This window comes from Taudactylus pleione, unplaced genomic scaffold (assembly GCF_031769625.1).
Source record: "Taudactylus pleione unplaced genomic scaffold, aTauple2 ptg000025l, whole genome shotgun sequence".
NCBI classification, from domain to species: Eukaryota; Metazoa; Chordata; class Amphibia; order Anura; family Myobatrachidae; genus Taudactylus; species Taudactylus pleione.
This window is the reverse complement of record NW_028284427.1, coordinates 12,034,953-12,049,684: the sequence shown is the minus strand read 5'-3', so window position 1 is coordinate 12,049,684 and position 14,732 is coordinate 12,034,953. Positions and strand designations below refer to the sequence as shown.

Sequence of the window (14,732 nt, the reverse complement as noted above, 5' to 3'; positions counted from 1 at the left end):
GATTAATAATAATAATCATAAAAATTGTTACACAATTTACAAAAAAAAAATTATTAGGTGGAGATCGCCCTATAAAACTGTAACCTAATACTTACTTTAAATAAGAATTGTTTTGTATCTGGATGACCGGGGTTGTTTGTAATGTATGTACATAGTACTGTATAAATTCAGTTCTGAAAGCCATACTATACAAATGTTACTACTAAATTAAGCTAATGAAGTGTTCTTTCATTCTTCATGATTATTTTAACACTAAGGAGAGGAAATGAATGGTCCATAAGCACGAGTAATGGAGTCTAGGAGCAGCTACTCACTTGTAAGGCAGGTACATTGCTCAATACTTTGGTCATCAGCAGATTGGCCTGAGAATAGTGATCACTTGAAGAACCACACAAGAGAGTGCATATCGTGATGGCTTCCAACCATAAAGAACCAAATATAAATTAAAAAGAGTCCAGGATCCATCTTTCACATGAAGTCAGCACTGTAAATATTGGCAGTTTGATACCCTCCGATTTCTTGAGCACTAAGGGTTATTCCCATTACAAATAATTTTTATTGAACTTTAAAAACATTTTGGAGGTAAAAAATTTAAAGTGTAGTATGCCATCACATATTTTAAAGCGTATTCAACAGGACAGCGGAGCAAAGCTTTGGAGATGCGAGTGTCCCAATCCACCAAATGGTGGCCTTCATGTCACATCCAGTGCTAAATACAATAATTGTGGGTTGTGCAGTCAATTAGAAAAACAATTAAGTGGGGGAGGAATTATTATTAGAAGTAGTAGTATCTTTAAAAGCAGTTAAACACTAAAAGGTATGGTAATTGGTATGCTGTCTTATTGTCAACGTTCACTATGAGTTATGATGTTGTGACGGTTAATGTCGACATCTAACATCTGAACATTTGGAGTATGTCGAAATGGACAAAATGTTGAAATGAAATGCCGACCTAGTAAAAATGTCAGTGATCGGTTTATGGATACTCAAGAGATAGACTGTCGACATGATGAGCATCTTGACGTGAACATCCTGTTGACAACGTCACAGACGACATAACATACTGACCCTAATAATTATGTTGTAATAATGAGGTACAGGACAACATCACAGGCAGCTGTACAATCGAACACAGAGTCTCAAAATTAGATTTTCCACTCAACAGAAGAATAACCAACATAAGTACAATACAACAATGTTTAAGAAAAAACAAAATTACCTTTGGAAAATACTTCGACAATCCCATAAATGCAAGTTGTAACGTGAGGAATGGAGCAAATATTGACTGTAAATAAAAAAAAAAAAAAATAATCACAATTTATATGTAAAATTAAAAATCAAATCTTTACCTAATAAAGTGTAGTCAAAGGTGATCTTTAAACTTACTATTACTAAGTTAAATGATTGAGGTAATCATTGGCCTTTTTAACCAGATGGGCGAGCAGATTACCCAAGCAAACTTTAAATGCCACGGGGCTTATGTAATAGGATGCGAGCTGTAGCTGCTGCGGGAACACCATGCGAGTCTTCTGGTATTTTTAAAGCGGCAATCATTTTAAAAGCAAAACCAACTTGGTGCCTATTACATAAACTCCCTAGCGTTCTACTATTTTTAGAATTGAAAACAGAAGCAACAAATAAGGAAACATTGACATACATTTGGTTTACCAGTTTAATCAACTCAAAAAAGTTCAAAAATGTCTATACTAATATTTTATTTCCCTATTACTATTGATAAAGTCTCTCCAAATAGTATTAAAATAGCAAGAAAAGCCTTCTTTGCTTTTTTCTGCAAATTAAATATCCTGGTAAATATGGTAAAAGAAAAAAAAAAAAAGTATATGCAAAAATTTTTTTACAAAATCACAGGTTTCCATGATTGACTGTTAACAAAGACCTGTATATTCTAAAAGACAATTGTGTTCACATAGTGGGCGAGTTGGATGTAAATTGGGCATATGTTGCTCCTGAACTGCATAACGGGATAAAACACATATGTTCGTCCACATGTAGATATGTCCAGACTCTGGGGATGATTCAGAGTTGGGAGCAAAGCAAATAAAGTAAGTAAATGCATCTCGCCAAAACTGGTCCTCAAGAGCTACCAACAGCTCATGTTTTCCAGGCCACCTGTGAATCTGTAGAATGTGTGTTAGGAATGAATGTACAACAGGTTTGATAGGGATGCAGTTTATAGACCAGTGTACTAAATGCCGCCGGTCTATATCCCAACTTGAGAAGCCCAAAGGGGGGACTTAAGATAGGCGTCTGTATTTCAACGCCTATATTAATCTCAACGCTGTAACGTCGAAGGATGACAGCCCGAACGAGGTAAGTCCAGGGCATCCTTAGCATTTGCTACGGGGAGGTGTGTGTGTGTGGGGGGGGGGGGTTAGGTTTAGGGAGTGTAGCGGAGTTAGGTTAGGCACCCCTAAGCAAGGGGGAGAGAGAGAGGGGGAGAGGGGGAGAGAGGGGGAGAGAGGGGGGAGAGAGAGGGAGAGAGGGAGAGAGAGGGAGAGAGAGGGAGAGAGAGGGAGAGAGAGGGAGAGAGAGGGAGAGAGAGGGAGAGAGAGGGAGATACACACTATATATATATATATATATATATATATATATATATATATATATATATATATATATATATATATATATATATATATATATATATATATATATATATATATATATATATATATCAGCCAGCAGCATCAGGATCTCCTCCTGCAGAGATTTGAACTAAACAGCCGCCGGTATTTCATACTGATTCCTTTGAAAATATGACAGTTAGTAATGACTACACCTGTGAACCAGCTAGGTAGTCTGGAAAACGTGAACTGTTAGTAAATCTCGGGGATGGGGTTGGCTACCCCTGCAAGGTGTGTAAATACATTTATTTTCTTTTTGCATGCAGGGTAAATACCGGCTGCATTTGCATGTAGCCCACAAATGCTGAATAGCTTTATTTTTACACTGCAAGTTAGATTTAAGATTGGACACGACCCTCTCTGCAAATTTTCCATCTGTCCCACCTGCAGTGCAACATAGTTTTGCAAAGGTGAAAAGTTACTTCTTTTTGCTTTGCTCCCCCCTACGTGTACACGTGGTTTGTTACTAGTAATCAACTGAACTGAGCACTTTGCACCTACCCTATACAAAGTTTAAAGGATAAAAAGGTAATCCAGGAAACAGGCATATTTACACTTAGCTGCAACTCTGCAGTTCAATTAACTTTGCTTACATAAGTAGGCCCCATTTACAGTCTATGCCCAATCTAGCCCAGTTACACCTTTTCTATTGTAAGTGTTGACGGTACTTGCATGCATACAACCATGCATCGCCCGTACTTGCATGCACTCCACTTTAGCACATGCACAGTGCAAAAATACGCAAAACATGCTCTGCCAAGAAGGTTTATGTTCAACTCTGCATCAGCCCCAATGAGGTTTATCTATGGTATTAAAACGTGCTCGCGGATACGTGAATTTTACGAAGCAAAATAAACGTTAGCCCTTTGGTCTACGCTATCTTAGTTTCACTGCACCATTATAATAGTAGTAATTTGCAAATGTATTTGGATAAACAGGTTTTATTCACATATGAATGATCATTCAACAAGAGGCTAATCCGTTATTCCTGGTCAATACAGACCAGCCACCGCCTTTACCATCACTGATACGCAAGTTTCTGTTTACTTTTTACCTCTACTCTACACCCCCACATCCCCAATGGAGAACTAAGGGGTTAATATAACTGTACAATGCTTAATGGCTGCAGTGATTGCTATAGATATGGAGAACAGAATATATCTCTCTCTCTCTCAGGACAGCATGTATAACAGTGTGTTATAATATGCAGAAGTGCATGTTTTACAGTATGTTTATATATCGGAATAGCAGTGTATTTGTTTACAGGAACAGCAGTGGTGCTTGTACCGGAATCAGTGAAGTTAATTCTGTGTGTGAAAACGGGGGGTATATTTTCTGCGGGTTTCTAGAAGTGGGGCTGTTGCCATAGAATCGAATCAGATTCTACATTTCATTTATCTAGCACGTTCTATAAGATAATAGCTAGAATCTGATTAATTACTATGGGCAACATCTACACTTCTAAAAACTCACACTTTAGTAAATATACCCCTAGGAGTCATATACCGGCAGCAGCAATTTTGCTCAACTTCGTTGAGCAAGATATATACTGGACACAGGTTCTGATATATTAATTGGGGCCAGCGGTTGTGTGTTATGGAATCTGCAATAATGAGAGTTGTGATAAGAATTTCCCTTTGTTAACTCTCTTTCTTCGAAGCCCATAGGGTCCACAGGGAGACCTTGGGGTGTAGGTGATGGGAACCAATCCGAGCACCACGCAGTTAAAGCTTTCAGCTCCCAGGATGCATTGGGTCCACTCTCCCTATAGCCCGCCTCCGAGCCAGAGGCACCTCAGTTGGTAAAAAGCCAAAGGCCGGAGGAGGATAAGAGAGAAGGAAAACTGGAACACTGAAGAATCACACTCACCGAGAAGGAGACGGGAAACCAGTGACCAGAACGATAGCCAGGTGCGTCAGGGCGGGTGCCCTGTGGACCCTATGGACTTCGAAAAAGAGTTAAAAGGTAAGTTCTTACCATAACTAATTTTCTTATTCAGGGTATTTAGGCTCCACAGGGAGACCTTGGGGATGTCCCAAAGCAGTCCTTTTAAGAGTGGGGACACTCCTGCACTGAGAGGAGATTCCGGCGCCCAAAGGGAGCATCCTGAGAGGCGAAGGTATCAAATGCATAGAACTTTAGAAAGGTCTTGACCTTACAAAGCAGAGCAGCCAAGGCGCCATGGCGAGCTGCCCACGAAGGACCCACAGACCGAGTAGTATGAGCCTTAACAGAAGTCGGAACAGGCAGGCCTGCCTGCGTGTAAGCCTCTGAGATAGTCATACGAAGCCATCTAGCCAATGTGTGTTTATTGGCTGGTCATCACTTCTTGTGAAATCCATAGAGCACAAACAAGGAGTCTGACTTCTAAAGGGAACTTGTACGGTCCACATAAATTCTGAGGGTGCGGACCACATCCAAGGAGGCCTCATCTGCAGAGAGGTCTGGTGATAGAAAGGCCAGTACCATAATTTCCTGATTAATATGGAAACTAGACACAACCTTAGGAAATAACTCAGGGCAAGTACGAAGCACTGCCCTGTACTGGTGAAATATCAGAAAAGGAGGACGACAACGTTTCTGAGGTCGATACCTCTTACCAGGCATCAGCCATTGATCCACCAGCTGATCTGACGACATGCACTAAGGCAGGAATATTAATCCTTGACTTAGGCTCCGCCGCTTGCCGAGGGGAGTCAGGGTTAGAGGCATCAGCCACCTCAGACTCGGATAGCTGTGTGGATTGAGATGACAACAGAGGACACTTAACTGGTCTTACGGGCTTCTCACTCTGCAACATAGTCTGAAGAGCAGTTGAGGTTGTTGCCAGACTCTGAGAAGAAAGAGAAGGGAAGGAAGAAAGAAAAGATATGAACCACTCTAACACCACCTGTAATGGGGCAGAATGAGAGACAGGGTATAGCCATAAGCTGACAGAAGAAAAAAAAAAAGACAGGTAGATAGCACTAGTGCACAACTCACATACAATGCAGGAAAGACACTGCAAAGCGACACTATACTCAACTACACAGACGCAGTATCTGGTAGGAAACAGCGCTACATATGCTGACCCTGTGTAGAATACACCGAACCAGAGGAGAGGTATGCAAGGGGACCAGACCACGCGTTGTCCTGGGAGAACTGCGATTGTTCCATAGAAAATGGCCACTGGAGGCCTCAGAGGGGGCGTGTCCGGAGGAGGAAAGCAGCTCAGGGAGGCCAGACCGTAGTGGAAAGGGGCGCTGAGCTGAGGGGTGGAGCCGCCAAAACAGAGAAGTGGTCTCCCCTGGCCGGTTATTAACCCCTGGGATGCTGGTTTTCCGCTACAATATATCCATGGTGGTCGACACTCAGCATCACCCACAATAAGGGTTAACCACATACCCCAGGCATGTCACAGACCTCAGCACCGCCCACCCGGCGCCGGCACCATCCATCCTAACCAGAATAAGACTTCCATCACCCCTATGCTGCCATATCCCACCTGCAACTGGTAGGCAAGTTGCATGCATGCTAGACCGTGCGGGACATCGTCACAGCAGCACACACGCCCTATTCATCACGCCATCCTCCTGACGGCTACCAAGACTAGCGTTCCCCGCTAGGCTGTTTTAGCAGGGTGCGGCACCCTGCCCTCCTTCTGGAGGGCAAAAAGCACCCTGCCCTCCAGAAGGAGGGCAAAAATCACCCTGCCCTCAGAGGCTGCGGGTGCAGTCTTCACCCGCGGGACGCAGTGTCCCGCGGGTGGAGAAATGTGCGGTGACCCGGTCACCGCCGGAGAATAGACGCCGGGCGCATGCGCCCTGCATCTGTTCTACCTGTCTGCAGCGCTTGGGGGCTGCCCGGCATGTCCGTAAGTGCCGGGCATGCCCCCAAGTATGATGAAAAAGGGGACGCGTCTTATAGACACGCCCCCTTTTATGGCCACGCCCCCTTTTCACCCGAGCGCACAAAGTTGCCCTCTCTAGCTCCGGCACCCTGCCTGCCGCCGGAGCTAGAGTGAACACTAAAGACTGTAGACCAAAGGTCCAGCAGGGAAGAGGTGCCAGTCTAGAACTGCACGGTAAGAAGCTCCCTCTGAAAGGGCCCACCCACCTTCCCCCCGAGCCAGTCATACCACCCCACACCCCCATTGGGACCATTCCCGAGCAGCACTGTGCCATCTCATTAAACGTTTTGGCCCCACACCAGGTTGTTTGTCCATTTATTCCACACAAGCACCACACAATACCCACACACACCTATCCCGCATATCTAGAGAGTGCACCTGACCCACCCTTTTTCCAGCTCACAAATCCGGTAGGAATAGGTACCCCTACCACAGGTGCAGCACTCCCGAACCACTACCCCCCCTCCCGTACCACACACACAAAACACACACTTATCCACCCCCTCATCTCACCCACCCACTTAACCCCCCTTCACCTTACACCAGACGCCCATCACCACCCCTCACCCGACCTTTCCAACCTCCCTCCCCACCCCCTCCCCTTTCCAAATCACCCCCACCCCACCCACCAGTGCGGTTCACATCCCATTGTCTGCAGCCTTGTAGAAAGGTGTGTATATAAGGGGGCGACGCTATCCTTCATTGGAACCACACTGACAGTGCGGAGATATGTACTTTCAACGAGGCCCAATCCCACTTGAAGGAATGCCAGAATCCTGGATATACGAAACGCCTCAGGGTCATAATCCTAAGAGCGACACCACTGGAAATATGTATGCCACACTCTGTAGCATATCCTGGCCGAAGCAGGTTTATGTGCTCGGAGCATCGTGCTGATGACTGAGCTAGAGAATCCCTTGGATCTTAGGATGGATGTCTCAAGAGCCACGCCATCAAAGACAGATGATCCAGGTCCGGGTAAAGGCAAGGACCCTGAGACAACAGGTCTGGACATTGCGGCAGCAGGAATGGAGTGTCGATGTAGAGACTCCGAAGATCTGAGTACCAATGACGTCTGGGCCGAACTGGAGCCAACAGTAGGACTGTGCCCCCCCGTCTTGTTTGAACTTCCGAAGAACCCGAGGAAGCAGGGATATCGGAGGAAAGAGGTACACAAACTAGAAGGGTCCACCTTACTGACAGAGCGTCCACTAGGCTTGCTTCGGCATCCCATGTTCTGGACCCGTACACTGGTAACTTGTGATTGTGTCAGGAAGCCATGAGGTCCACCTCCGGGAGGCCCCCATTTGTCCACTAAGAGTTGAAACACCTCTTCGTGAAGAGACCATTCCCCTGGATGCACGTCGTGACGGCTGAGGAAGTCAGCTTCCCAATTGAGAACTCCTGGAATGAACACTGCCGAAATTGCCGTGAGGTGGCACTCCGCCCACGTCAGAATACATGACACTTTGGTCACTGCTGCCAGACTTCGAGTGCCTCCTTGATGGTTGATGTAAGCCACTGTGGTGGCGTTGTCTGACTGAACCTGCACGGGCTTTCCGTGAAGAATGTGACTTGCCATCCTGCGGCCCATGTACACGGCCCGAAGTTCCAATATGTTGATGGGCAGGGCGGCATCGACTGCTGTCCAGCGGCCCTGAAATGAGTGCGGACCGGTCACTGTGCCCCAGAGACTGGCATCCGTCGTGAGGAGTACCCAGTCCGGGATCCAAAAGCGGCGACCGTCGGTGAGATGAGGTGTCAGTAGCCACCAAGACAGAGACAGGCGCACCTCTGGTGGAGCACCATCGTCTGAGCCTTGATCCGGTGGGCTAAGCCGTTCCATCTGGAGAGGATCAGTCCCTGCAGGGGCCTTGAAAGAAACTGAGCACATTCCACCATGTCAAATGTGGACACCATGGACCCTAGAACCTGCATCGCTGTGTGTACTGACACCCGACAACTGCAGAGGAATCTGCGCACTCGCAGTGAGATCTTCTCTGGAGTTAGGAAGATTCTCTGCTGGTGAGAATCCAGAAAGGCTACCAAATGAACCATCCTTTGCGAGGGAATTATGGAGGACTTTTTCCAATTTATCAGCCACCCGTGTGCTTGTAGACAAGCGATCGTCAAGCGTAGGTGGTGGTGGTGAAGCACCTCTGGAGAACCCGCCAGCAAGAGGAGGTCTAGGTATGGCAGAATCGTACAGCCCGACTCCGCAGATGGGCTGCCATGACAGCCATAACTTTTGTAAAGATCCTTGGAGCCGTGGATAGGCCAAAGGGCAGCACCCGAAACTGAAAGTGTTGGTGCAGAATAGCAAACCGTAGATAACGCTGGTGAGAAGACGTTATGGGGATATGCAGGTAAGCATCCTGAATGTCCAGGGATACCATGTGATCTCCAGGTTCCATAGTCAGTATGATGGAACGTAGAGTTTCCATCCTTAACTTGGGCGCCTTGAAGAACTTGTTCAGAGATTTGAGGTTGAGGATAGGCCTATTCGGATTCTGAACCAAAAAACAGAGTAGAATAATACCCAGTCCCTCTTTGAGATAGTGGGACTGGTACAATTACCCCTGCTTTCAGGAAGGACTCTATGGCTTCCTGAATCTGCAAGGTCTTGATCTTGTCGGAAGGAGGGCTTGTACAGAAAAACTGGTGGGGAGGGCTTCGCCGGAATGAGAGTGTACCCTTGAGAGACCACTTCTTTTACCCAAGCATCCTTGGTGGTTTGACACCAGCACTGGGCGTACTGAAGAAGTCGGCCTATCACTCTGGGATCCCCCAGAGGGAGGCCCACCCCAGGCTGAGGGTTTATCCTCAGACTTGGAAGCAGGGCATCTTGCGCTCCAGACCTGTTTCTTAGGCTTGGTGATAGTTTTGGTCGCTGATTGTCTAGGGAAAGACTGTCCTTTGGGCTTTCCTTGAGGACAAAAGGACCGAAAGGAAGAGATTCTATAGCCTTGGAAGGTGAAGATGCTGATGGCAGAAATACTGATTAGATTTTGCCAGTGTGTCTACAAGTTTGACCAGGTCAGGGCCAAACAAAATCTCCCCATTGTAGGGCAAGGCCTACAGGTCCTTTTTAGAATCAGCGTCCACCCTCCAGGAGCGCAGCCACAGAGAGCGGTGAGCAGACACTGCCACGGCCAAGACACTGGAGGTCAGTAGACTATATTGAGGCAAAGAAGCCTCACCAATATAAGCAGCCGAATCTCTAATGTGGCCCACCAAAGACTTCTGAGTCTCAGGAGCCTCCTCAGGCAAAGTGTCCTCCAGAACAATTGCCCAACCTTCTATCGCCTTATTCACCCATGAGATCGCCATGGACGGAAGAAATGGAAGGCATGAGCAGCATGGCACTTTTTATTAAGCAAGTAACATGAGAATCCACCGCAGGAGGTGACTCCCACTTCTTAGTGTCCCTCAGGGAATGGATAACATGAGGCCAAATGCTTTTGCGGCTGATACCTCTTACCAGGTGCTTGCCCAACCTACGCCATATAATCTACCAGCTAGTCAGTGAGTGGAAAACTGCCGAAGTCACCTTTACCTGTTTAAACTGAGGGTATTTGGATTAAGGGCAGGAACGTCATCCTCTATATCCATTATTGATCGGACCGCCCTCACCAAAGCCGGAACATTAATACTTGATTTAGGCTCCACCTCCTGTGAAGGGGAATCAGAACCTCATCCACTTCCCCATCATCTGACGACACTTCTGTGTCTGATAGTTGTGTAGACTGGGAAGACAATACAGCGCGTTTAGATGCCTTCTTAGGTCTTTCATTCCGCAACATGGTCTGAAAGGCCGTAGAGGACGCTGCCAAACTCTGAACTGAACTAGAGAAAACATCCACCCAGAGTGGCTGTACAGCTTGTGTTAGTCTCTGGAAGGGAATGACAGACTGTTGTGATACCGAAGGGGATTGTATATACTGCGGTAATCCCTGTTAGGGAGTAACAGACAGTGGAGTAGTATACTGCAAACAATGCGGGATACCCTGAGAGGGAAGAATGGTTTGTTGAGGTAACCCCATATGGGGTAAAACAGCCGGGACCGCCAGGCGACCCGCAATAGAGGCAATGGACCTGAGAAATAAACAGCCAAGTGAGATCCTGTCCCGTTGTTGGGGGGTTTGAGGAGCCAGGCAACTAATAGCACCTCACACATAACCCAGTCTGAGATAAATCCTCCTTACTCACCCCTGCAGCACATAGCCTGCAGGAGAGCAGAGTGGGTGCAGCATTGAGCTCGACCTCCTTGTCAGACATGTCTGACAAAAATTATATATATATACACACACACACACACACAAATAATCAAGAAGCGTTACACTGGTCCTGACTAACACTAAGAATAGCTGTCAGATCCCACTTACAACGTATGCAATTCACTGGTCCAACAATATGGCACCGTGTAGCACACAACCGTATGTGACAGACTTCACAAATACTGCAATCTATATATGTGAGGTCAAAGGACCACCCTAACTACACCTGTTAAGGCTGGTGGTAAAGGAAAGGGATAGACAAACTGACAGATGAGAGAAAAGACACAGACAGTCAGCACTAGCATATACAATGCAGAATTATATACTGCAAATTGGCTCTACAATCAACTGCCCAGATTCAGTGTCTGGGAAGGCTATAGCGCTGCATACACTAACCCAAGGGAGAGGTATGCAGAGGAACTGGACAACACGCTGTCCTGAGAGACCTGCAAAGCAGCATACAGAGAAAATGGTCGCCGGAGACCTCAGAGGGGGCGTGGCCGCAGGAGGAAACAGCTCAGCAAAGCCAGACCTCAGCGGAAAGGTGCCCTGAGCTGAGGAGCCGCTAAACAGGGAAGGTTGTCTCCCCTGGCCGACGATTAACCCCGGGACGCTGGCTCCCTCACCAAATGAAAGTCCCTGGTTGTCTAATCGAGTGCAGGGTATTGTGTGCCTGCTTCCACAGTCAGCACCTCCCTGTTCCCTGAGTCCGGAGATAGGATTGCTAATATGCGGGTCACCGCAAGCGGTGACCTGCCTTACCTGTCCCCGTAAGTCCGGCCGTAGTCCGGGTTGTCCCGCAGGGCCCGGCTAGCACAGACCCCGGGGTCCCGCCAAAATCTCCAGATCGGTACTGGCGCTGCAGCGCAAACATCCTATGGACAGTCTGCTGCTGCGCGCTTTGATGGAGGAAAAAAACTATCCAAATCATAAAGATAAAATTAGCTTTGGGGCTGCTAAACAGCCCCCCTGCGTATACAGTGACCCGACTCCGGTCGGGCACCAATGTAAACGGAGGTGCCTCTGGCTCGGGGGCGAGATATAGGGAGGATGGACCAGTGCATCCTGGAAACAAAAGCTTAAACTGCGTGGTGCCCGTGATCCAGATACAACCTACACCCCAAGGTCTCCCTGTGGAGCCTATGGACCCTGAAGGAGAAACATATTTTAAGCACCATTCTTTTACAGTATATCACTTAGGCAGCTTAACAAGCCACTACATCAAAAGGGGTCAATGATCTTTCTGACTTAAACCTTAAAAGCACAACAGTTTCCAGGAAGAAAGTTAAAAGAGGGATTGTCATACCATTCTGAATAGCTGCTGGCCACCCAAAAAGAATGGTACCACATTTAAAGCGGCTGACTCAGCATAAATAGCCAAGATATGTACATGCACCTATTGCTTCTAGTTAATTATATATGTGCTAAAGAAGGAAGGGGGGGAGGGGGGGTTTGCCTGGTGATCACAAGTGATTACACAAGTAAAAGGGGCTCTCTTATTTGAAAGGAGATTTCCCTAGCCTTTTTTCGGTAAGGTGGAAGAAATATAAAGTAGCTCATCCACCTTATAGTTAATAATATATTTCAAAGGGATCTTAGTTTTAATTTATTGACTGCTGATCAAAAATGACTAACAGGCAAAAATTAAACAGGAGTGCCCACATTTAAAAATATAACTCTCCTCATTGAAATTAAAGGTACCCCCGCATATTTTAGAGTTGGGGGGGGTTATCCATCTAGCTGCCCACAAAATGTTATCATGTTATTATCTTATAGAACAGCAGGCGAAAATTATACAGATGCACATTCATTTACAGGATGGGACTTTCCCCTTCCAAACAAGTGTGCCCCCCAAGTTTTTCTGAGCTCTATCCCTGCGGCTAACAAGTTTATTGAAGGATGGCAACATTTAGGTCATGGTCTCTGAACCTGCACAACTACTCAAATGACAGAGTGTACTCCACTTTATTCAGGGGAGACAGGGCAATTTAATACTCTGCCATATAAAATACATAACAAATATACAGTGCCAAATAACAACTATAAGACCTCTATATGTGGAAAACTTACCAGGGTCTTGCACACAAACATCCTGACTGCCACAGCCAGAAGAGCACTTCCCACAAGCCTAAAGATGCGGAAAGAGTCAAACTCATCCACCCCATTGCCATTGTCAGCAACTGGCTTCTCGCTGTTCAGCTGGTTCCTAAGTTTCATGGCCTCATCAAATCTGGTTAAGTACTGGTTCAGGCCTTGTGGTGAAGGCTCTGAAATCCCATCTGTTCTGTTTTGGAGACCATTGGTGTCTTGCCTGGTATCAGCACTCATGCCGAAACCTGTACTTTCTCCAGTGTAGGTCTCCATGCCATCTGCACTGCCACATGGATGGCCACTTGTTGTGCCTGTGTCCCCGCTCAGAATGGTTCCTCGCTTAGATGAGGATGGCAAAAGTAAAGAGTCGAGTTTTTCAATTCTGAGTTCTTCAACTGCAAAATTAATACAAGAAGGAATAATAATACTTCAAGTTATACATCTAAAGAAGATATTAGTCTCAATCACGAGGAGATAATTAAAAAAGTGATTACTTTGCGATAAATTCCCGTTTTAGTCTACATTTCAAAAACAAAAAGGTAATAAAGATAGATCTGTATTAATTGAAAGACCAGGAAACAAAAACTACAAAGAGGGAACAGTAATTAATTATCCTATTAAACGCATACCAGTGTATTGAAGCAAAATGTTTATTAGCTCCTGGAGAATGACTTAAAAAAAAAAAAAAGTGTATTCCTAGATAGAAGGTACTAGCATACAGATTTTAGTATAAATTCAGATTATTTCCAATGGTGGTCAACAGAATGCGGCTCCCAGGTCTCCTTTTATTCTGTTTTAGTACACAATACAGCAGGGGTAATCCAGCCTCAGTCCCTTTAAGCAATCCAGGGGGATGCATGCATTGTTGCCAGCAGACAGCTGGGCTCATTCTTCCATGTGTGCACAAGATACTAGGTAGGGTTAGACACATTGGCGTCCCTCCCCGCGATGTCACCTGGTGCGGGGAGGGACGCTGTGCGCATGGCGGAGCCGCGCGGTCTGACAAAAAGGGGTGTGTGGCCTTGCTGGCAGGGGGCGGGGACACGCTGGAAGGGGCGGGCCTCACTATCCAAACCCCCATGGTTACAGTGTGCAGACAGTGGGGAATGGGGGTGCCGGAGATGCGGAGTGACTGCCCTGTTTGCAATGCCGAATCCCTCACAGTGTCAGGAGCCGAGTGCTGCAATTAATTATACAGTGCAGCACCCAGCTCCTGTCACTGAGACAGAGTCTGCACCTTGGTGTCACCCCTCGGCGAGACGCACCCCCTTGTGATGCCACTGGACATTAGAAGTCAGTCATCGAATGATTGCCAGCCTTCTGTCATCAAATCCACTGATGTGATGACTACTAGCTGTCGCATCAAAACCATCCAATGGTATAACCATTGGTGTGCGCAAGCAATCAAAACTTTGCGAATGCACACAAGCTGAGCTGTGTGCACCACTTCTTAGTGTCTGCAGATATATAGAAGTTGTCAGCCATAAGATGGGCATTAGAAAGCAGCATCTGATGGCTGGCAACCATCTAATATCCCAAATCAATGGCAAAAGCACTTCCATCGAACATCAGTTGCTAACCAGTGGCTTCCGATGTCCATCCCTGCTGCCAGGAGAGAGTCAGGCCATGTCCTCCTCCCAGACACCAGTGGGGTAGAGTTACTAAAACTTCTAAAACAGACAAGTGGCTGTGGTATTGCCAAAAGCAACCAGATTTTGACTTATTTTCTTGGATGCAATAGAGAAATGATAGCTATAGTCTGAATGGTTGCTATAGGCAACACTACTACTTCATTTTTAGAAGCTTTAGTATATCTAGCCACTGGAAATC

At 46.4% G+C, this 14,732-nt stretch overlaps 1 protein-coding gene across 1 annotated transcript in view; it reads right to left on the bottom strand.

Annotated features, from left to right (window-relative positions):
• The window catches only part of CAMLG (calcium modulating ligand), a 41,154-nt gene that overhangs the window by 23,391 nt on the left and 3,031 nt on the right, over positions 1 to 14,732 (bottom strand). The window contains exons 2-3 of the mRNA XM_088451224.1: positions 12,882 to 13,297; positions 1,220 to 1,285 (exon numbers count right to left, since the gene is read on the bottom strand). Of these exons, the coding sequence (XP_088307350.1) occupies positions 1,220 to 1,285; positions 12,882 to 13,297 (482 nt within the window). The remainder of the gene's footprint in view (positions 1 to 1,219; positions 1,286 to 12,881; positions 13,298 to 14,732) is intronic.